The sequence below is a fragment of the Hypanus sabinus genome, chromosome 30 (assembly GCF_030144855.1).
Source record: "Hypanus sabinus isolate sHypSab1 chromosome 30, sHypSab1.hap1, whole genome shotgun sequence".
NCBI lineage: Eukaryota > Metazoa > Chordata > Chondrichthyes > Myliobatiformes > Dasyatidae > Hypanus > Hypanus sabinus.
Window position 1 is genome coordinate 30,510,686 of NC_082735.1, and position 23,190 is coordinate 30,533,875.

At 41.3% G+C, this 23,190-nt stretch overlaps 1 protein-coding gene across 1 annotated transcript in view; it reads right to left on the reverse strand.

Moving 5' to 3' along the window:
* LOC132383503 (runt-related transcription factor 3-like) overlaps window positions 1-23,190 on the reverse strand; it is a 203,313-nt gene that overhangs the window by 12,695 nt on the left and 167,428 nt on the right. Inside the window, exon 6 of the mRNA XM_059954537.1 lies at window positions 13,861-14,034. Coding sequence (XP_059810520.1) covers window positions 13,861-14,034 — 174 coding nt within the window. The remainder of the gene's footprint in view (window positions 1-13,860; window positions 14,035-23,190) is intronic.

Here is a 23,190-nt window from a genome sequence, read left to right on the forward strand (position 1 = left end):
AGCTGGGGTCACCCAACTTTTAAAACACTGCTCAGAAGAAGGCAAATCACTTCCATAGAAAAATTTGCAAGAACAATCATGGAAAGATCATAATCACCCACGTCATAAAGCACGGCACATAATGAATGAACAGAGTGAGATGGCACTGCCAACCGTGCCAAGTAGATGAAGCATTATACTTTCTGTTTTGGGTTCAGCTCACACCAAGGAGCTTGCACTGGTTTCAATGCATTGTGCTTCTAGAGAAAGGAAACACTTACAAAGAGAGAGGGATTCACTTGCATTTGCATTCTACTCCCAAGTAATATAACGCAATAAACATTTGGGCAGGTGAGTGAAAACTTTTGAGTATGGAAGGATTGGAGAACACTCCTTCCAGCGGTCTTCTTTGAAGAAAAATATGAAACTTTTATAAACCTAAGAGAAGCTGCAGCTGCTGGAAATCCAGAGTAACACACACAAAATGCTGGAGGAACTCAGCAGGTCAGGCAACATCTATAGAGAGGAATAAAAAGTCGACATTTCTGGCTGAGAGCCTTCTTCGGGACTGTAACGGGAGAGGGAAGGTGGCAGACTGAAAAGAGGAGGGGAGGGGAAGGAGGACAAGCTAGAAGGTGATGGGTGAAGCCAGGTGGGTGGGAAAGGTAAAGGGCTGGAGAAGAAGGAGAGGAGAATGGACATGGGAGAAAGGGAAGAAGAAGAGGTTCCCGAGGAGGTGGCACACAGTAGAGAGAGGTAAAAAGCCAGAGTGGGGAATAGAAGAAGAGGGGAGGGGGGAGAGAAAATAATTTACCAGAAGGGGAAATTGATATTCATGCCATCAGGTTGGAGGCTACCCAGCCAGAATATAAAGTGTCATAGTTAGATTTCCAAGATGCCCTGACTATGAAAGGTCTAGCTCCTTCATCAAGGAATTGACTGAACTTCCCTACTTTGACTTTTTATTAGGATGAACAAACATTAAACCTGGCTGCCTGCCTGCAGCAGGGAGTGCCACACAGACTCATCAATCATCAAGTATGTCAGAATGAAACAGTAGAATTTCTTATAACATATGTCAAAGTATGATCATGATTTGTGCAAAAAGAGCCCTTTAATATTATAAGGTCTGTTAATTTTATTTTTGCAATATAGTTTGCTGAATCGTTATTTACATTGATTACGTAAGTAATCAAAAATGAGAAATTTGCAGACAAGGCAGAACAATCTCTAGTAAAAGAGGATCAAAAATGCCCCCCCCCCCAAAGACTGGGCCATCTCATTTAATGTACAATCCACAATTAATTCAATTTGCCTATTTTCTTGATCACCAATTTAACAAATCCTTCTCAAACTTAACTCCAAAAAAAACCAAGTTGTTTTATAAAGTGTTACTGGGTTTCATGGAGGAAACATCACAGACAAGTGCCAACACCAAGGACAAAGGGGATAACTTGACTCAGCTCCACTTGCCCCATCACTGAAATGTTCTCACAACCACTTTTAAGGACTCTTCATCTCATGTTCTCAATATTTATTGCTTATTTATTTATATTATTATTTCTTCTTTTTGTATTTGCATATTAATGTCTTCTGCACTCTGGTTGAATACCCTAGTTGGGTGGCCTTTCATTGATTCTGTATTTGGTTCTCAGGGTTGGATATGGTGACATAAATGTACTTTGGTAATAATTTTACTTTGAACTTTGAGTTTTTGGGAAGATTTAGGGAAAGAATTGCAATGATTAAGGTCAAGACAGCCGAAAACACAGAGAATAATAATGGAGTGATTCAAATAAAGAGGCCAGAATTGTAAAGCAAAGTGATTGCAAAAGATTATAGAGTTTGATGAAGAGGGTGTGAAGCTCTCGAAGGGTTTGGAAAAAAGAAGTTCAACAGCACAAGACTGTTTCTGAGGAATGAACAGATTATGATTTTATAGGTGTCCATTTTGTCCATAAGTTGGAAAACCGATAAAAATAACTCAATATAACTCAGTAACCACACCTCCACAATATTGCAAGGAATGGCATCAAAAGCACATAAAACTGATATGGAAGCATGGGGAAAGAGGATAGTGATCTTTATAAGAATCAACTTATAGACATACACTATGTCAAACTTTTCAATTTAATATTTTGGGAGCTTGTTCATATGCAGAGAGTGTCTACAAGTCAGATGGTTCATAACCCAGAGATGACATGGCAGGAAGATGGCTAGGTAAGCATTATAATAGTCACGTCCAGACTATTAACAAAGGCATGGATAAGGGATTCGATTGCAGAGGAACCAAGGAAAGGGCTATGGTCAGTCAGTATTCTAGATGTAGAATTAGGCAGTACTGGTTCAGGAGTAGATGGAAGTTTATCGCTGAATCCAATACAACGCCAGCATTATAAAGAGTCAGCGTCATCTTCAGGCAGTATGGAAACAATAGCTGATTTGAGTTGGATTCCAAAGAAGATACCATCCTCTTCCCAAATAAAGAGGATGCTCCTTTACTGCACCAGTCATTGTTCTAATCTCTCTTCATAGCTTATTCAGCAAAACAAAACTTAATTGCATTCACGGTTAGGATGAGAGGAATGGCAAAAAAAATATAAGGGGAAATAGTTGTCCTGGGTAACAGGGTGGAGTCAAAAGTGAAGCTGGATATGAAAATGCAGGGTGTGGCAAAATGTAGAGAAGAAATGTGAGACAGATAGATGAAGACCTATTTCAGTTGCACAGTTACACCTGATTTACATTGTTAGAAATCTGCTGCTTGACATCTGTTGGAAACTTGCCGACTGGTTGGTCGTGTGGCTTGGGCAGGATTTGGTGGGATCTCTTGAGTGGGAAGGGACGGATCCTGGCTGCAGAGCTCCAGAACTTTCTTTGCTGGGTTTAGAGAAGTGTGATCCTGATCCTCTTGTCCCACGTAGGGCGGCATGGTAGCGTAGGAATTAGTGCAACAGTTAACAATACAGGAGACTGGGGTTCATTTCCCGCTGCTGACTGCAGGCAGTTTGAACATTCTCCCCTTGACTGCTTGGTTTTCGTCTGGGTGCTCTGGTTTCCTACCATAGTCCAAAGATGTACCTGTTGGTAGGTTAATTGGTCATTTGTAAATTGTCTCGTGATTATGCTAGGATTAAATCGATGTGTTGTATTTCAATAAATATATAAGTAAGTAAGTAAGTGAATAAATAAACAAGCAAGAAAGCAAACAAAAAACTAATTAATTAATTAATTGGAAGAAATGTTTCGAAGCAGCCTCATGCTACTTCGAAACTGGAACTGAAGCCATTTTGTTCAGCTCATTGCCTTGTCCTTTGCAGTAACAATGGAGTTAAAGCTGCCTCAAGATCGTCTGCTTTCGGAAACTGACTCTTTCCATTCAAGTTCAGCTATTCCCAGAGCTTGCACGAGTAGAGGGTTAAATTCCTCATCTATTTACTAAACGATGCCTGCTTGGAGACTGAGCCTGCGTGCATCAAACACTACATGTGCACAGCAGACATAAGCACTTTACTGTTTATTCCATACACAAGCTAGTGTGGGTGGTCTCCGCAGAGGTGGGATCTACATGTACCTGTGACTGTACTATTGGCTACTACTTAAAACAAACTCAGCTGTTGCTCTGAGAATCTGGGGCAGGCATTCCAAGAATGGAAAATTCTGGAAATCACAATTAGTTCCACCAGCGTCACTTACTCAACCTGTTTTCTTTGACTAACATCGCACACTTTGAACTCTATTGGAGGATTCTCATCTGTCCTGTAAAATGGAAGGATATAAACCAGGGGTTCCCAACCTGGGGTCCATGGATCCCTCAGTTAATGGTAGGGACCCTTGCATATAAAAAGTTTGGAACCCCTGATCTCAACTTTAAACCCTATCTGAATTCCAAGCTGATTCCTCACTTCCCCAAATGCTGCCACATCCCAAAGGCATGCAGACTGGCAGATTAGTTAGCTGCTATGAATATGCTCTAGCATGTTGGTTAGTGGTAAAATATGGGAATAATTTAACAGGCAATTTAGTGGGGAATGGGACTGCTCTGTGAGCTGCCATAGACTTGCTGTGTTGAATGGGCTTTTCTACAACACAAGTGGCTCGTCAGTTTAGATGGGCAAAAGGGCGTGTTTCTGTGCTTACTCTAAGGAAATATGGGATTCCTTCCTGTTTGCCCACACAGTGGAAAGCAATGCATTAACAAGGTAGCCTGGCCTTCATCTCTGGAATTTACGATCTGCGTTTTTGCAGCTGAAGTCAGCAACCGGATGTCATCATTCACTTTAACATCTGTTTGACCCATCGGTTTTTAACTTACACATACTGCAGCTTGCCCTCAAACAGATACTTTCTCTATGTTGCTATAATCTACATCACAGTCCTTACCTCCACCCCTTAAGTAAGCTAAACACTACCCTTTCTCCTGATGAAGGGTCTTGGCCTGAAACATTGACTCTTACATAGATGCTGCCTGATGTGTACAGTTCCTCCAGTGTTTTGTGTATGTTGGCTGCCTGGCTAGATCAATTGATATTGCCAAAACAGATCAATGAGCAGCATATGGGGATCAACCAAGTACAGCGTCCACACCCACGTGAACTGGACCAGAGCTGAGATCTGTCCACGTTCCTGTACGTGTCAGAATGCTGGATGACAGAGAACAACTTTGCCAAGCCGTCGTCATTGCACACCATGAGCCTCTTGAAGATCCTCCATACTTTCTCACCAAGAAAGAACTCCAGCCCTGCCCCACTCCTTCATTGTCATCAAGAGGACATGGCCACAATCACCATGAGGAAGCGACGGAGATGGATTGGGCACGAGATGAGAAGACAGGCCAACTCCATCATCAAGACAGCGCTTCATCTGACCCCTAGAGGGCGGAGGAAACGCGGGAGACCAAAGACAACTTGACGTCGTACTGTAGAGGCAGAAAGAGGAGCCTGCGCCACACCTGGGGCACAATAGAGGAAGATGGCCAAGGACAGAGGGAGATGGAGGACCATCATTGCTGCCCTAAATGTTACCAACATAGCAGGCTTTTCATGATGACGATGCTCTACCCTAGATAGATGGTTATTGCCAAAACAGATTTCTATACAAGAATAAGTCCGAAGTTCAAACTACATTTATTATTAAAGTTTGTACAACTTATACAACCTTGAGGTTCGGCTCCTTACAAGTATCCACAAAACAAGAAACCTGAAAGGACCTATATAAGACCCAGTGCACAGAGAGAGAAAAGAAAACACAAATTGTGCAAACAATAAAAGCAAGCGATGGCCTTCAGAACGAACGCTGTCCGTAGACACACAGCCTCAGCATCAGTCATTACACGGAGCTCGCAGAAACAAAGCCCGGAGCAGGTTATAATAGTTACCAATAAGTAGAATGTTACTGTATGCTGCAATGAAACGTATGTACATTGTGAGCCTGTAAAAGTAGACTTTGTTGTGTTTCCTAAATTTAACTCAGAACATTTTATATATAACATTTTTATATTAGAACACAAAAGAGCACAGGCACTGTAGATATTTTGCAAAGAAGCTTTCTCTGCTTATTCAGTTAGTAGATGATATAAGGGTTTATTTTGGAAAGTTATTAATCTATGGAGCCGTAAATTATTATTAGCAGCATCTACAGTCATTACTCTGAATAACTGCACAATTAACGTATGTGGGCAGGAGCTAACCCCACCTTACGGCCCACACCAATTTTCCATAGGGTTTGTCTTATTTGTTTATGCTCCAGGCAAGATTTTATATTCAACACGAAGTTGTGGGATCACACAGTAACCATTAGAGCAATGATTTTCTGCAATGCTATAAATCTGGGACTATCTAGAACAACTTCCCAGTCTGTGGTCGAAAACCATTATACAGTGAGTTTTGCCACACTCAATTGATATAAATGTCACTTCCTGGTCCCATCCTCAACCATCACCCCGCTTACCACAGTGTTGAGTCAGAGAGCTGCGGGTTCAGATCTTGTATAACAGCACCTAATCTAGGCCGGCCTTCCAGTATTACAATTGTCTTCACATATGGATTTGTTCCTCAACTGAGAAAAATCTATCCACTCTCTTTGGTGAGCATAAACCATCTCTTGACAATTCTTTAAGGAGGAGTGTCCTGGGCGTCTCAGATTAAATGTCTGGTCAGCACATCCTTGGGGATTTTGAGAGCATGGTGTTGCAAATTAGTCTCTTATTCATTGCAATAACTAGACTTCAAATCACCTAACTGGATGCAAAGTGCTTTTGAGTCTTCCAAGGTTCTGAAAGGCTTTTTCATTCAGATCCGTTAACTTTGTTTATTTATCTGTATCTATATATTTACGCCATGAGATCACTACTCAATCCCTTCCTTTTAAACCTAATTTGCACAGATTTTAGTTATCGTTGCCTGTTATATTAGAAATCATTTTTGCTGAACAAGCTCTTAACTGAGTGTCTTAATGTGCAGAACACAGTCATAGAGAAATAAAGCATAGAAACAAAACTTTAACCCACCCAGTCCTTGCCAACCATCACTGCCCATTTACACTATTCCTGAAGTAATCCCCCTTGTTTATTTTCCTTCCCTCATTTTCATCTGCTCCTCCCGGCCTCACTTTCACTCCAGCGGCCAATTAAACTACCAACACAAATGGCTTTGGGCTGTGGGTGGAAACCTAGGCACTTGGAGGAAACCCACACAAGAGGAAAGTGAAAACTCCACACAGGCAGTATCCACACTGAACCCTGGTCTCTGGCACAGTCAGGCAGTGACACCGCCACTGCACTACTCTACTTGCCAGTCAAAGATGTGACTTGAACAGAACACTATACAGTTTCAGCCAATTATGGTATTGTTGATAATACATGAGGTTAGGACTACAGGAAAAACATTCCATCCAAGGTTCTCCTTTTGGAGAACCTTACTATCTATCATAAAGTTAAGACAGAAAATGTTGGAGGAACATAATAGGTCAGATGTCACCTCCATCTTTTAAGTAAATAAACAGATAACTTCATCACCATAGTAACATTATCCATCTGATGTATACTCTTCTCCACCCTCTCGGCAACTGAAAACTAACTTATTTCTCCTCTTTCTCCTGATTCTGACAAATGGCCTTCACTCTGAAACATTAATTCTGCTCTTTCTCTACAGGCATTGCCTGACGCGCTGACCAGCAACTGGTGTAAGCCACCATTTGCAGTCTCCCCCCCCCTCCCCCCCCCCAATTTCAACCTCTGGAGACTTTCTCTTCCATTGCTACATAATCTGCCAATTATTTCCAGCATTAATGTAATGCTTTGTGTTTCTTGCATCGAAAGTATCGTGTTCAGTCTTTCTAATCTGTGTCCTTCCCCATTCCCTCACATCTTGTCTGCTTCACTTCCTGCTGTGGCCACTTGATGGAAGGACAATGGTTGGTAAAAGAATGTGTGGATATATAAATTTCAGGGCTAAAAATCTTGGCGCTGGAAGTTCTGTCTTTCTGTTGCTATCCTGTGTTCTGAGTTTAGACCGGAACTGTGTTCACCACCATTGATCAGATGTATATATACAGTATGTAATATATAGATTAATTATATTTCTATATATATATTTATCGATTTCTCTCTCTCTCTCTCTCTCTCTCTCTCTCTCTCTCTATCTATATCTATATATATATATATAAAATAGAGAGAGAGAGATGTCAATATATATAACTAATGTATATATGTATACACATATAGATGATATATAGATATAGGTATAGATATGTATGTATATATGCATACATAAACACACACACACAAGCACACACACGCACACACACACATATATATATCTACAGCAAAGATATAAGTAATGTAAAGAAGATTGAAAGTGTACAGAAAAAATTTACAAGGATGTTGCTGGGACTGGAGGACCTGAGTTATAAATAAAGATTGAATGGGTTAGAACTTTATTCCCGAGAATGTATTAGATTGAAGGGAAATTTGATATACAAGATTATGAGGGGTATAGACAGGGTAAATGCAAGCAGCCTCTTTCCACTGAGAATGGGTCAGACTACAATCAGAGGTCATGGGTTAAGGGTGAAAGGTGAACTGTTTAAGGGGAACATGGGGGGAGCTTCTTCACTCAGAGGGTGGTGAGAGCATGGAATGAGCTAGTGGTGGATGTGGTTTTGATTTCAATGTTTAAGAGGAGTTTTGGATGGGTACTTGGTTGGTAGTGGTTATGGAGGGCTCTTGTCTGGAAGCAGGCCGATGGGACAAGACAGACTAAATGGCTCAGCAGGGACTGGATAGCTCGAAGGGCCTGTTCCTGTGCTGTAATTTTTTTGTGACTCTTTGTTTCTCCATCACGGCTATCAATGGTAGTTAGGCAAAGGCAGAAAGATTGAGAGCATCCACAGAGAGCTGCTGACCCATCTGAAGAAAGATCACTGACCTGACAGATGAACCCTGCTTCTCTCTATGAAGATGGTACCTGACCTTTTGGATATTCCCGACACCCTGTTTTTATCAATAAGCACTAACCTTGCCGCCCGCTCGTTTATCTGCAGTATGAAGGAACACAGTCGCCACTAGACTCAAGTACCTAAACAGGCATTCTGTGTAAAGGGCCTCACTGAGTGTCATCGACTTGATTGTTGTACTTCCATGAAATGGGAAGCCACATTGTCACACCATATAATTTACGTTTTCATAATGCCACAGAAGGAAGGCTCATTGGGATGAATGTGGCAGCTCTGCTTCATCATGAAGGTGGGTGGTAAATGGCTTATCTTGTGAAATCATTTTTCCTTTTCCTTTTTGGATTGCTTCATAAAAGGAAAGTCTGAGTTTGTTTTGTAATGCAAAAATAAATTGGCCTGATCTCCACCTTCTGCTTAATTGTTTTGACTGGAGAAATAACAAGGGAGGTGTACTCGCCGTGAAGTAAAAATGCTTGTGTGGGAGTCTATTACTGGATGGATGAGAATAGTAACGAGGGTTCGAGTTGTTAAATATGCTTTCCATTACGAATATATCACCGAATCAACAATCACACTCTTGCACAGTGCATTAATGCTGCTTATCTGTGTTTGTGTATTTTATTTAATTGCAAGAGAGGATTTGTATCATGAATAATAAGTTTTCATAAGATCCAGCAATACTAGAATGCAGGTTAAAATGGAGATCACAAATTAGTCAGCTGCCACCCCTTTTCAACCTCTTACATCAAGGCCTTTTTAAAATATTGTTTAGAACAAGCCTTGTACTCTGATATCATTAAAGTCTCAAACTGTTTTCAAGCAGAACTTTAAATATTTTCTAGATGTGATAATTTGGTCAAGAACACAGGAAGGGAAAGATACCCTCCAGTTTAGAATGATGAAACATCCTCACTATGCATAATGAGGCTGCGTTTGCTGGTCGTAAAGATACTCTGAGATTGTGAGTGGTCTATCATTTGAGAACTCTTGATCCTGGCTTGCATTCTTGAACACACTTCTGCTTTGAATTCAGGATTAGCCAACTAAGTACCGGGCATTCTTTTACTGCCATTTTGCATTTAGATTGGAAATGCGTTTATCAACAAAGATTAGGCATTAGCTTCATTTTTGACATTATCCCTTATATTATTTTGAAAGACATTCCTGAAACTTCTTTGTTAGTTTCTGGATGGAACTTCTAAGTTAAATAAAGGTTGATAATTTTCATGTTTTACTTAATTTAATTCATAATGCAAACCCACACAGGTTAAAAAAAGGATTAAGATATTCTATGATTTGTCATTTTTTATTGAATAATATTCAGCTTTCTGCAAAGTGCATGAGTAATATATGGTGGGTATAAATAGAGTAAATGCAAGCAGGCTTTCTCCACTTCCACCAAGGTTGGGTGCGATGACAACCAGAGGTCATGGGTTAAGGGTGAAAGGTGAGAAGTTTAAGGGGAACATGAGGGGAAACCTCCACTCAGAGGATTGTGAGAGTGTGGAAAGATCTTCCAGTGCAAGTGCTGAACATGAGTTTGATTTAAATGTTAAGAGAAGTTTGGATAGGTACGTGGATGGTAGGGGTATGGAGGGCTGTGGTCCTGATGTAGGTCGATGGGAGTAAATGGTTCGGCACAGACTAGATGGGCCAAAGGGCCTGTTCCTATTCTGTAGTTTTCAATGACTTTTTCCTATGACTAACTACACAAATAATCAATAATATGTTGCATTCTAACAATTAAGCTGCAGAAGATTTCTGATCCAAGGTACTACAGGGATCATCATTATGTGCCATGTCATATGATGTGGTTGATTATGGTTTTGACCATGATTATTCTTGGCAACTTTTTTTTTTACAGAAGTGGTCTGCCATTGCCTTCTTCTGGACAGTGTTTTAACAAGACGGGTGATCCCAGCCATTACCAATACTCTTCAGAGATTCTCCGCCTGGTGTCAATGGTCGTGTAACCAGGACTTGTGATCTGCACCGGCTGCTCATACGACCATCCACCACCTGCTCCCATGGATTAACCTGACCCTGATCAGTGGGGTGGGGGGCTAAGGAGGTGTTGCACCTTACCCAAGAATGACCTGCAGGCAAGCGGAGGGAAGGAGTGCCTTGCACCTCCTTTGGTAGAGACGTATCTCCACCCCACCCCCCCCCCCAGAGGTACTGGCTACATAAACGGTCAAGTGCCGTGTCACTGAATTGCACTTAACATGAATGCAGGTTAAATAGATGGCCCATTATAATGAACTCATTTTGTGTCTTTAATCGTCAGAGAGCCATAAATGATATACAGTATATTGTTCCAGAGCTGATAACCCAGCTGGGTTTACTAAGGATGTCTGGGAGTCATCAATAATGGTGATCTATTGTTGATGTCTATCAGGAGGAGCTAGAACAATGAGTGTATTATGCATTACTTCTGAGATACAGTCTGACATTGTTTCATAAGCACTGGTCTAAAAAATCTCAAGAAGGCATGGTTGGGGGCTCTGACCTGCTTTCAGCTCCTGTTCTACCTAACAGGAGTGATTTTCCAATTCAGCTGGACCTGATACGTTTTTGTTACACCAGCTCAACAAAACTGGATCAAATGCCATCACAAGACGCCAATAGGAATCTAAACATAGGCCGAGTTGCAGAGACGGCCGTGCATTGGGGTAAAGGGTTAAAGATCAGGCATGCCATTTGGGGTATGTCAAAAGTTCTGACTAGAATAAACAGTTTTTATCATGGAATTATAGAACAGTTTCACTCATTGAGCTCAAGCCAGCTGTCAGTAGAACAACTTAGTCAGTCATATTGCCTTGTCTTGCTCTACGCCTAGTAAATGACTTCTTCCCAAGTGCACCATGGTAGTGTAATGGTTAGCATGCTGATGTTAAGTCTCATTGGAGTTCAGAGTTCAATTCTGACATCATCTGAGATTAGTCCATATTACCTCCCTGTGGAATGGGTGAGTTTTCTCCGGGTGCTCCCACAGTCCCAAGACATGCTGGACTGCCCCTCAGTTGCCCCATTGATTGGTCATTGTAATCCGTCCTGTGATCAGACTTGGATTAAATTGGAATTTGTTGAGCGGTGTAGCTAGATGTGCAATAAAAGGCCTATTCTGTGCTGTATCGCAATAAATAGATAGATAGCCAATGCACTTCCTTTTTAAAGTCCCAAGTAATTGTGTTTCCACTACCCTTCCCATCATTACTCACAGTGTAACTGTTCCCTGTATCATAAACTATTACAACACAGGCATAGGCCCTTTGGCCTACAATGCCTCTACTTTAAATTTGTGACCCTTGACCCTTAAACCATTGACTAATGGGAACAACCACTCGTGGTTTAATTTACATTTCAGAATGCTTCACCTCCAGCAAAGCTCCTCCTAGCCTGCTTTACACCCCAACTTTGCCAGACTGATCAGCTGCGGCAACCCCTCAACCCCGCAACCATTTTTTGCACATCTTTCCTGCAGCCTCTCCAGTGCCTTTGCAGGGGCCCAGGATGGGGCCCAGTGCTTCAGCTGCAACCTAATCATAGTTCAATAAAAATTCAACACAACTCCACGCTTTTGTACACCGTGTCTTTGTTTATGGAGAAAAATTGTCATTAAGATCACATTATCCAATGGTTGAGCAAGAGACGTGAACTAATGACCTGAAAACATGAAGAGGTACAGAATAAAAATCAGGGCCTTTGCTCTCTACATCCATGCCAATCTCTTTGCCTGTCTGCACTAATCCCATTGGCCCATGTTAGGTCTATATCCTTCTATACCTGGCCTATTTAAGTGCCTATCCACATTCCTACTTTCTTTTTTGAACATCTTTTTCTTATGATCACAAGACACTGCTGGATATTGAGAACTTCAGGTGCTGCAGGTATATCCCATAAGCAAGTTCCTCGATAGCAAAGGTGCAGGACTTGGTTGCTACGGAGTGACGTCGGGGTCGGTGCTCGAAGGCGGCATGCGGCCTTCACAGCAGGTGATTGTGTTGTGATGCGAGGCCCTGGTGGGCGTCGGTCATGTAGGATGCGGCAAGTCCGGTCTGACGGCAGAGGGAGCTGCGTAGCCTCGGGTGCAGCATGGACTGGGCTTCTTGTTGCAGCCTCCCAGCGGAAGAGATGCTGGAAGTGGTGTGACCATGTTCTGGCCCTTCCCAAGAGTGCTGCCCTCCAGTGTTTACAAGGTGGAGGACAAGCTTTCTGGCCTACTGTGGGCTTGACAATGTCCGTCCATCTATTATCTACAGGACCTGACACTCAGGGACTTGGGCTTTATTATAGTTTTGTGGGACTTACTGCTGTCTGATATGTGCTTTGCGCTGTGTACGACTGCTGGCACTGTATTTTGCACTTTGGCCCCTGAGGAATGCATTTCGTTTGCTGTATTCATGGGTACGCATGTCTGGACAATTCAACTTGAACTTGACTCTACTTGGACTCTACTGCATCTAATTCCACAATTCCCTCTAGTAGCCGGTTCCTGATCTCAACCACTCAATTTTTAAAAATAGTCCCTTCTGATCCCCTTTAAATTTCCTTCCACTTGCCATAAACCTTTCTCCTGTTGTATCTGATACCGGGAAAATCGTTTGTGACGGTCTCTCTTCCATTATTTTGTATACCCTATCAGGTCTTAATCTTTTTCACTCCAGGAAAGACCAAGTCTGTAACTCCCCATAACTGAAACCTTTCAATTCCATAAGATATTGGAGCAGAGTTACACCATTCAGCCCATGTAGTCTGATCCGACATTTCATCATGGCTGATTCATTTTCCCTCTCAGCCCCAGTCTCCTGCCTCCTTCCCATATCCCTTCACGCCCTGACTAATCAAGAATCTATCAACCTCTGCCCTAAGTATAGTCAAAGACTAGGCCTCTGCAGTTGCCTTTGGCAATAAAAATTCACAGATTTATCACTCTCTGGCTAAAGAACTTCTTCCTCATCTCCACTCTAAATGGACGTCCCTTTATCTGGCACTGTGTCCTCTGGTCTTAGATTCTCCTACCATAGGAACCATCCTATCCAAATTGAGGCCTTTCAATGTTTGATAGGTTTCAAAAGAGCTCTCCCCTCATTCTTCTGAATTCCAGTGAGTACAGGCCCTGAGCCATCAAACGCCCTTCTTATGATAAGCCTTTCAATCCTGGAATAATTTCCGTGAACCCTCTCCAATGTCAGCACATCTTTTCCAAGATAAGGGGCCCAAAACTACTAACAACACTCCAAGTGAAGCCTCACCAGTGTTTTCTAAAGCTTTAACAGTACATCCTCCAGGCAACATCTGGGTGAATCTCCCCTGTGCTCTCTCCACTATGACTGATTTTGTGAAATACAGAACAGGAATCGTATATATATTTTACAGCTTTGTGGATTTTCTGGAGTTGTTTCCTGGTTTTCATATTCCACTCACCCTGGATCTGCGTTTGGGTTGGTGGGCTGAAATGGCTAGGCACATTCAACGGTCTTGGGCTCGGAGCTGACGGACCGACCCTCATTGCCGTCTGCCGGTATCGCTCCAGCTCACTCAAACGGTCCGAGAAAATGGTGCTGGGTTTCGTCTGGTCTTCAAGCTTTTGCCTGTGCCCTGCAATAGAAGCAAAAGTAATCAATTAAAACTGATTCCACTTCTTCAGTTTTTCCTTCATGGTTTTCCAACTCTTTGCCTTAACCAGTTAATCTTCCTTTACTAGTTAATAAATAAATCTTTGTAAAAGGAGGAACTTTTCTTCACAAGAGGCAAAAGAATGGGGTTGGTAAGGGTCAATTAGTGCACCATCACTTGGTGGTGTACTAATAATTAGAGATGCAAACATTAAAGAGGTTTTGTTGCCTTCAGTTGAACAACATGCATCTGAACTGGCTTCTCAATGATCTACAGATGTACTGCGGACAGCATTCTAACTGGCTGCATCACTGCCTGGTATGGGGCTGCGGGGGTTCCGCTGAAATAAGCTGCAGAAAGTTGTAGACTCAGTCAGCTCCATCACGGGCACCAGCCTCCCCAACATCCGGGACATCTTCAAGGAGCGATGCCTCAAAAAGATGGCATCCATCATTTAGGACCCTGATCACCCAGAACATGCCCTCTTCTCAATGCTACCATCAGGGAGGAAGTACAGAAGCCTGCAGGCACACACTCCGTGATTCAGGAACAGCTTCTTCCCCTCCGCCGTCCGATTTCTGAATGGCCACTGAACCATGAGCACTAACTCACTACATTTTTTCCTCATTTTGCACTTCTTATTTAACTTTTACAATATAGATACACCTCGTACTGTACTTCACAGTTTTTACTATTATGTTCTGCTGCCGCATAACAACAAACTTCACGACATATGCCAGCATTAAACCTGGTTCTGAATCTGAATCTGACGTGATATTTCTGTCATTCAAAATGGCCTTTTTGACAGCACTGGGTGGTAGGGTGCAAAACGGGCCTGGTGTAACATTAACAAACAACTCCCTCTGCTGGTTCACCAGGGAACCAAAGAAACTATACAACAAAGGTGGACAAAGGCCATCCGTGTAAAACAATTAGCTTCCCAACACTGTTTGAACTAACTCACAGTTGACCATGAGCACTTTGGGAATGCATTGATTATTCCGCCAAAACTATAGCTTTATCACTGACTGCCTTAAAGAATGATCAACTGAACCTGTAAGATTCAGTCAAGGTAACTGAGATTCTCCAGCAAGAGCGTCACGGTACCGTAGCGGTTAGCACGATGTTATTACAGCTCGGGGCATTGGAGTTCACGCTCAATCCCGACTTCTTCTGTAAGAAGTCTCTGTATGTTCTCCCCTGGGATGAGTGGATTTTCTCCGGGTCCTTCTGTTTCCTCCCACAATCCAAATATGTACCGGGTAGGTTAATTGGTCAGAGGTGGTGAGGCTCAAAGTGCCCGAAGACTGTATTCTCTGCTCTTTCTCTAAATAAAGCCATTTATTCCAATTTGAATACTATATTGCCTTATCGGCTTTATTTCTAAATGAAATGAAAATTGTATTCAATTTCTTAAAAGCATTGTAATGAACATCTTTTATACTTCTAATTTTGAACCATTAATGACTCAAATGATCACCATCTGTACAGATGTTAAAATGCACAACATGTGGACTCTGGAAGGGGGTTGGCAAAGCTGATTTTTATTCTAGTCTATTCCTGACAAAAGCATTCTGCGATACCTATCTGCACACAGAAAGCGTCTGCTTCTAAAGAGCAGCAGTTGTTACAATCTATTGTTAAAGATTTTAGTAAACTAATTTCGCGAGTCATTCTACTCTAAATATTTTTGTCCCTTTTTCCCATAAAACTTCTGCAGAAGTCACAGCACCCGAGAACAGTACAGTGTCCCATTTCCCAAAACTATGCATAGATTCACCAGTTTTGAGAGCTTCTCATAAAACCTTCACTGTTAGGCCCAAGAGTAAGTTAACACTATAACATCAACCACTGTCCATTTGAATCAGACAAGGACATTACTTTTTTCCTTAACACAGGACTACAAGCAATAGAATACCATCCACAGCTAGCAATTTATTGTTGATGTTTAGATTTTAGTTGTTGAACAATGAAAATGCATTGATATCCACTCCCACTGCTAAGTTCCTTCAAGGATTTTGCCTTGTGAAAACTTACTATTAAGAGTATGGTAATTTTATGTTATACCAATTATTTTTAACAAGCAGGCTTTTTCCACTGAGCTTGGGTGGGACTATAACTGGAAGTCATGGGTTAAGGGTGAAAGTTGAAAGGTTTAAGGAGAACATGAAGGGAAATTTCTTCACTCGGAGGGTGGTGTGAGTGTGGAACGAGCTGACAGTGCAAATGGAGCATGTGAGCTCTATTTCAATGTTTAAGAGACGTTTGGATAGGTACACGGATGGTAGGGGGTATGGAGGGCTACGAACCCGGTGCAGGTTGATGGGGCTAGACAGCTTAATGATTCAGCATTGACAAGATGGGCTGAAGGGCCGGTTTCTGTGCTGTAATTTTCTATGACTCTATGACTTTAACTGGCATGCTTCCAATTCCATTTTGAAGTCAATCGTGCAATGGGAATCTAGAATCACAAGCGCTCAGAACAGGTGGGTTATTTCTGCTACAGAAAGAGACAGCTGGATTACAGTGACATTTGGGAAGTCTTCACTCTCACAAATTAAAATATTTATTAAAGGCAATTTCAAAATAGTGATATTGTGCTATCCAAATGAGCAGAGGTCATGTTGGGAGCAGTGGGGTAGCTTCTGAATGTGCATGCTGGAAAATTGTCAGTGGCCAGATACCTCTCTTCAGGCCTGTAAGGCAGGACTGAAAAATCCAAGCCTTTATTGCCTCATAGAGGTCTCGAGAACTGTTGAATGAACCCTATAACAAAGGTAAGACAAGACCACAGCTGAATGCAAGGAAGTTTGAGCAAGAGAAAGAAGCCTAGATGTTTGGATTTGAAGAAAAGTGTCTACAGTGAGGTGGGAGGTGTGATGATCTTTATTAGAGGCTTGGTTGTTGGGAGTTGGATGATCAGAGGCTGGAAAGAGGAGATTCCATTGGATGATTGAAAATTGGGGGGGGGGAGAGTGATGTGGAGAATGAGGGGAAAGTGAATGCCTTAGAAGTATAAGCTTGTGGATGATTGATGAACAGAAGCGAAGTGAGCAACGGGAGCAACAAGGAGAATGGGAAAGTGCATGAATGAATAGGGACCCATCCAAATCAGTTTCCTAGCACCAGGCTGAAGTGAACTCAAAAGGCCTCTTTAAGTCACAGTTCAGCCAAGAAAGCAGTGCTTTCCAAAACCCGACTATATATATAGTGTAGATAATTTACAGTTTTTATTGTTATGTATTGCGATGTACTGCTGCCACTTAACAATAAATTTCATGACATATGCCAATGATTTTAAACCTGATTCTGATATGAGCATCGAACCCTGAGTTTGAATTTCACACCCCCTTCCCCCATGATGCACCAAGCAAGCACTGTCTGAGACGGAGAGCTTTAGGTATCTATCTACTGCAGGAAAGATGTCACCGACACAAATGTGATTCATATCTGGGAGTACCTGACTGAATTTCCCGACAGGTCTACTTTGACCAGGAAATCCTTTCAGCCAAAAGAAATGTCCATTTTTTTGCTCTGAATTTCCGAGTCTTTAATTAACAAAGCTCACAGATTGAGTAAGCCACTTTCTGGGCTCACTTGGAGTAGCACAATGCAGGTATAACTCTTAAAGCAATATCTTCTGAACAACTACGGCTGCAATCATGCTGAATTGTTCAGAGCCAAACTGGATCAAGAAGGAGCTACACTTTGCCACACTACAGCACATTCTGGGGATGCAGAGCGCGGCCATGTCTACTTTTGAACATATTTGGCAGTTGTGAAGCAGTTACACCAGGATCAGAGCTGGCAAAAGCTACGTCTTATCTTTATGCAGCTGAAAGATGAAAAGCGACAAAAATCTCTTTTAAAGTTCTTGTGCTGTAAATGTGCCCAGCGTCTGCCATAAAATGTTTCACTGACAGCCTTTAAATGATCAACTTAAAAGTTGTTGTACTTTCCTGCCCATCCTTAAAGTTATGAGATTAAGTGAGGTAACAACCTGAGGAACGTGTTAATTGAGAATTAATGTGCAGAAGAATCTGTCTGGGCATGAGATGAAATTAAGTACTTACAACTAATCCTAACTTGCAAACCTTAATACCTATGATGATCACAACATAGTTTAATTTGAAATAGCTCTGCCAACAGTGGTTTGAAACATCACTTAGCAATTTAAGAATAAATGTTTCTTGAAGGGGGACGGTAAAGCTCCAATAATAGGAGTTTAGAAGTATGTTGCCTAAATCCATAAATTATGTAGACCAACTCTTAGTCACACTGTTAGTTGGTGACAGCAACTTTCTCTCCAACAGTCTCTGTACTTTATAAAGTAAATAATAAATTTTGTGGCATGTTTTGAAAATTCCTAATGTGACAAGATACAACACAACTGAAAATATTTTTTATGCTCATATGCTGTATGTTTGGCAGCTTTCTGAATAGAGTCCTTTGTTTTTATTTGTCTCCTAACATCCCAGCATGCACCTTTCTCTTTAGCTTGAATCTTATCTGAGAAATGTAAACTGTATTAAACTTCTTATCATCTAGCAACAAGATCTGGGAAGCCAGAGGTACGATTTCCCAGCTTGCTTTAAGCAGGCAGTGGACTGGTGCTCGGGTCTGTTCTAAACTGAATACAAATGTGCACAATTGACATGAATCAATCATTTCTTTGACAGGAGTTACTTTGCCTTCGGAAAAGCAATGGAAAATTCAGGGAATTAGTTTGATCTTTCAATTAACTCCATGTATCACTCTTTTATCATAAAGTAAAAAATCTCATAGTTGAGTTCAGATATTTACTACTTCTCTTAGACTGTGATTCCACAGGTTAAGTAACAATAGCATTCATATTTAATGATCTTCAAAATTTAGCCAAAAGGGTGGAGATAGGTCTCTACCAAAAGAGGTGTAGGTCAGTACTTCCCTCCGCTAACCTGCAGGTCACCCATGGGCAAGGTGTTGCTGCCCCAATCAGGGTCACGTGAAACCATGGGAGCAGGTGGTGGATGGTCATATCAGCAGCTGGTGCAGATCACAAATCCTGGTTATGCAACCACTGACACCAGCCAGACAATCTCTGAAGAATAATGATAATGGCTGGGGTCACCCGCCTTGTGAAGGCTCTGCCCAGAAGAAGGCGATGGCCAACCTCTTCTGTCGAAAAATTTGCCAAGAACAATCAAGGTCATGGGAAGACCATGATAGCCCATGTCATGCAACACGGCACGTAACGATGATGACGATGTTCTTCAAAACAACTAAAAACAACAGCAATCATAGTAAATGCACACTGAAGCCTGCAATGTAATTGCGTTGGACTAAAGTCAAAAGTGCAGCCATGATATTTAGTTTATTTTTATTTATTGAGGTACAGTGCAGAATAGGCCCTTCTGGCTCTTCAAATCCAGCAGTCCCTGATTTAACCCCAGCCTAATCATGGGACAATTCACAGACCAATTAACCTACCAACTGGTACATACTTGGACTGTGGGAGAAAACTGGAGCACCGGGAGAGATCACGGGGAGAATGTACAAACTCCTTACGGACAGTGGTGTGAATCTCCAGGCCATGATTGGCTTCATTAGGCAATAATCACAGACTCTTCAGCAGAGAACTAAAGAAAATACCACAAACAGGATAAGGCATTCTAATGAAGATAGACCCCTACAAAGAGCAGTTCCTGCAGGCCCAGTCGACTCAATGATTCACAGAAGTTCTCTACGAGCTCTTCAGAGTGGAGGTGGGGAAGAACAATGGAACACAAGTGGAGGGACATTTAACATGTAAGCGTAAGAAATAATTCCTTCTCAAAGTCCAAATTTCAAAGTTAATTTATTATCAAAGTGCATATATATGTCACCGTATTTAACCCTGAGATTCATTTCCCTGTGGGCCTTCAGAGTAGAACAAAGCAATAAAACAGGATCAGTGAAAAACTACACACAAAGACTGGCAAATAACGGGCAGAAGAAACCAAGCTGTGTAAATATAATAAGTAAATTTTACACCAAAAATAGATCGATATATAGATACGTAGATAGATAAATCAATAATATTGAGAAAATGAGTTTTAGAAGCCTTGAAAGCGAGTCTATAATTGTGGAATCAGTTCAGTGTTGATGTGAATGACATTGGTTCAGGAGCCTAATGGCTGAGGGGTACCTGGCATTCTTGCTGCTCTCGCAGGTGGAGTGAAATAGAGAGATCACTCTGGTGAAAAGTGCCTTGTTTCCATTAAATCCTTCCACCCAAGGTCTAGTTGAAAGGGAGGAACCATGGTTGGAAAGCTGCAGGTCTCCAGTTGGCAAGATATGCCAACTTCAGTCAAGTGCCCACTGTATTGGCATCATGACTCACCATAAGGTGCGGTGCACGGCTTTATCCAAGAGTCGCTCTTTGATCCACCATTATTACAAACTGCCTTTTTTTTTTGCACTTGACTTCCTGACAGAGTATCAGGAATTTGTGGCTGAAAACTCGCTTTCCAGTGAAGATAATACCTCCCCAAGAGTAAAGGAAAAAGTTCTGGTTCCACAAACCTAAAATAGAAGGGAACTTGCTTCTGACACATGTCTGTACTTCCAGCATTGAGGAGGAGCAGCTTCATCTAAAATAGGGATGAAGTAATATTTGCACAGCAACAAAAAGCTGTATACATGTGGCGGTTAGAAAAAGAAGATAAAGTTTTCTGACTCCTTTTGCCAAAAATTAGCCAATATGTTTAACAGTAACAACCCTCCATTTGGCAATTTTCATATCACTGCACCAATAGTGCATTGTTATTTTTTTTTAGTTTTTATTCAGGAAATTTTTCAGTTAATGTTCAGTTTTTGAAAAAAAAACTGCAAACACAGATGCCCAGCTCATAATTGAACACACGCAAAAGCCACAAGACCTAGCATAAACAGGCAGAGAAATATTTAGGAGGGAACAGACTCTTCCAGCGACTAACAGAGGCAGTCACAGATAGATTATTATTCACATGTTTGAAGTTGGCCTGCTTGCGCCATTTGGAAAGGGATCCAGTCACGCCAAGTCTTTGCCTTGGCTGCACTCTGCACTGCTGAAACACTGCAGCTACTGTCTACTCCCCACAATGTTCCAAATATCAACTTTTAAAAAGCAACCCGCCCAAAGCCAAAGTGTCTGCACTTTAGAAAGAAATTTTTTACCAGCTTTAACAAATATGGGGTAAGAAAAAAAAGAATCATTCCAACACTACAATAATTCATATTGCTTAAGGTTATATTACACTTGTGATAAATTGGCTGCCTCTAAAGGCGCAAAGAAAATATCCATTTAAAGGGAAATAGGCTGGCTGGCATCCAATTGGCAGAAGGATGTCAGCTGCTGAAGTCTGAGAGATTTGGACTCCCTTTAGTCAGAACAGTGGAAGAAATGTTCATTAAAGGCCTGATGTTGATTATGTGAAGGTAAAGTTTCCAGAAATCCAGAACTACACAGAAGGCAAAGGCGGAAGCATAATAGTCAGTTTTATAACACACCGATTACATTCTGTCCTGTTGAAAGTCTGTAACAGCCAGATGAACTATTTATATCATAGCTGTAATGGTTTTTCTTATGCTGAGGAAAAAGGAACCTGCTTCAAGCAGCTGAAAGGCTAATAACACACTGCTATGTTCCTATAACCTAGCCATTACATGCTTCCTCTTAAATAGTCACCAAGAATGTGCAGAGAGCTGCTTAACTGTTTCTAAACCACATGTTGCAGTTCTGTAGCCGGCCTGTAATAGTGTCGTCTCTTAGCAAGCGTGAAGGATATAGACTGCACACAAATGTAAAATATTGCAGATGCTGGAAACCTACAAATTTCTAATAACATTCAACAGATCAGGCAAGCGTAAAACTTCAGAATTAAAAGTAGCAGTAGACCATGAGATCTGTATTACATATAGAAACAACATGGCTGTTTCTTTACCTCCAAGTTACTTTTCCGTACCAATCCATTATGCCTTGATTTCCTGAATTTAAAAACATATTTGTCCCTTTTATCAAAGTTCAGAGTAAATTTATTATTAAAGTACATATATGTCACCATTCATTTCCTTGCAGGCATTCACAGTAGAACAAAGGAATCAATGTAATACTACAGAAAAAGAATGACAAACAACCAATGCAAAAAGTAAGACATTATTGTACAAATACAGAAAAAAAACACAAAAGATAAATAGATTGACAGATAGATGGGTAAATGAGTAAATACTGAGAGTAGTTGAGTCCTTGGAAGTGAGTCCGTAGGTTGCGGAGTCAGAGTGAAATTATCCACGCCGGTTCAGGAGACTGATAGCTGAAGAGTAATAATGTTTTTTGAGCATACTCAGTGACTGAGCCTCTACAGGCCTCTTGGAGTTCTAAATCCTCATTACCCTCTGGAAAAGAAATTCTTCCCAACTATCTCCTGATGTATAAGATTGTGATCCTTTGGTTCTAGGCACCCCACCATGGAAAATCACCATTCTGCATACAGACCCATAGAGTCATAGAAAAATTCCACGCTCTCATGACCCTCTGGGTGAAGAAGTTTCAGCCTCGTGTTCCCCTTAAACTTTTTATGTTCCACCCTTAACCCATGACCTTTAGTTGTGATCTAACCCCGCTTCAGTGGAAAATGCCTGCTTGCACTTACCCTAGGTATCCCCCTCATAATTTTGTATACCTCAATCAAATCGCCTCTCAGTCTTATATGTTTCAAGGAATAAAGTCCTAACCTATTCAATATGTCTATATAATTCAGGATCTCCAGACCCAGCAACATCTATTTCGTCATGCCTATTGAATTCTAAACTTTGAAAAAGGACTAAATGCTGACCAGGGAAACATTTATAATTAGTACACTCTATTTTTTTCTGCTGCCATAGCAATGTGAATCATCCTCACTGCTGTTGAACAATTATTAAATGTAATATATATCTTACAGCACGATCTCTGTGACAATTTCTTATGCACAGCAATAAAACAATGAGCTGAGCTTTGCACTTCTGTGTAAAATACTTTATCTTCTTTCTGGAAATGCATTAATACATGGACCAAGTAAATTCTAGAGGAACATACACAAAATGCTGATGAAACTCAGCAGGCCAGACAGCATCTATGGAAAAAAGTAGAGTCGATGC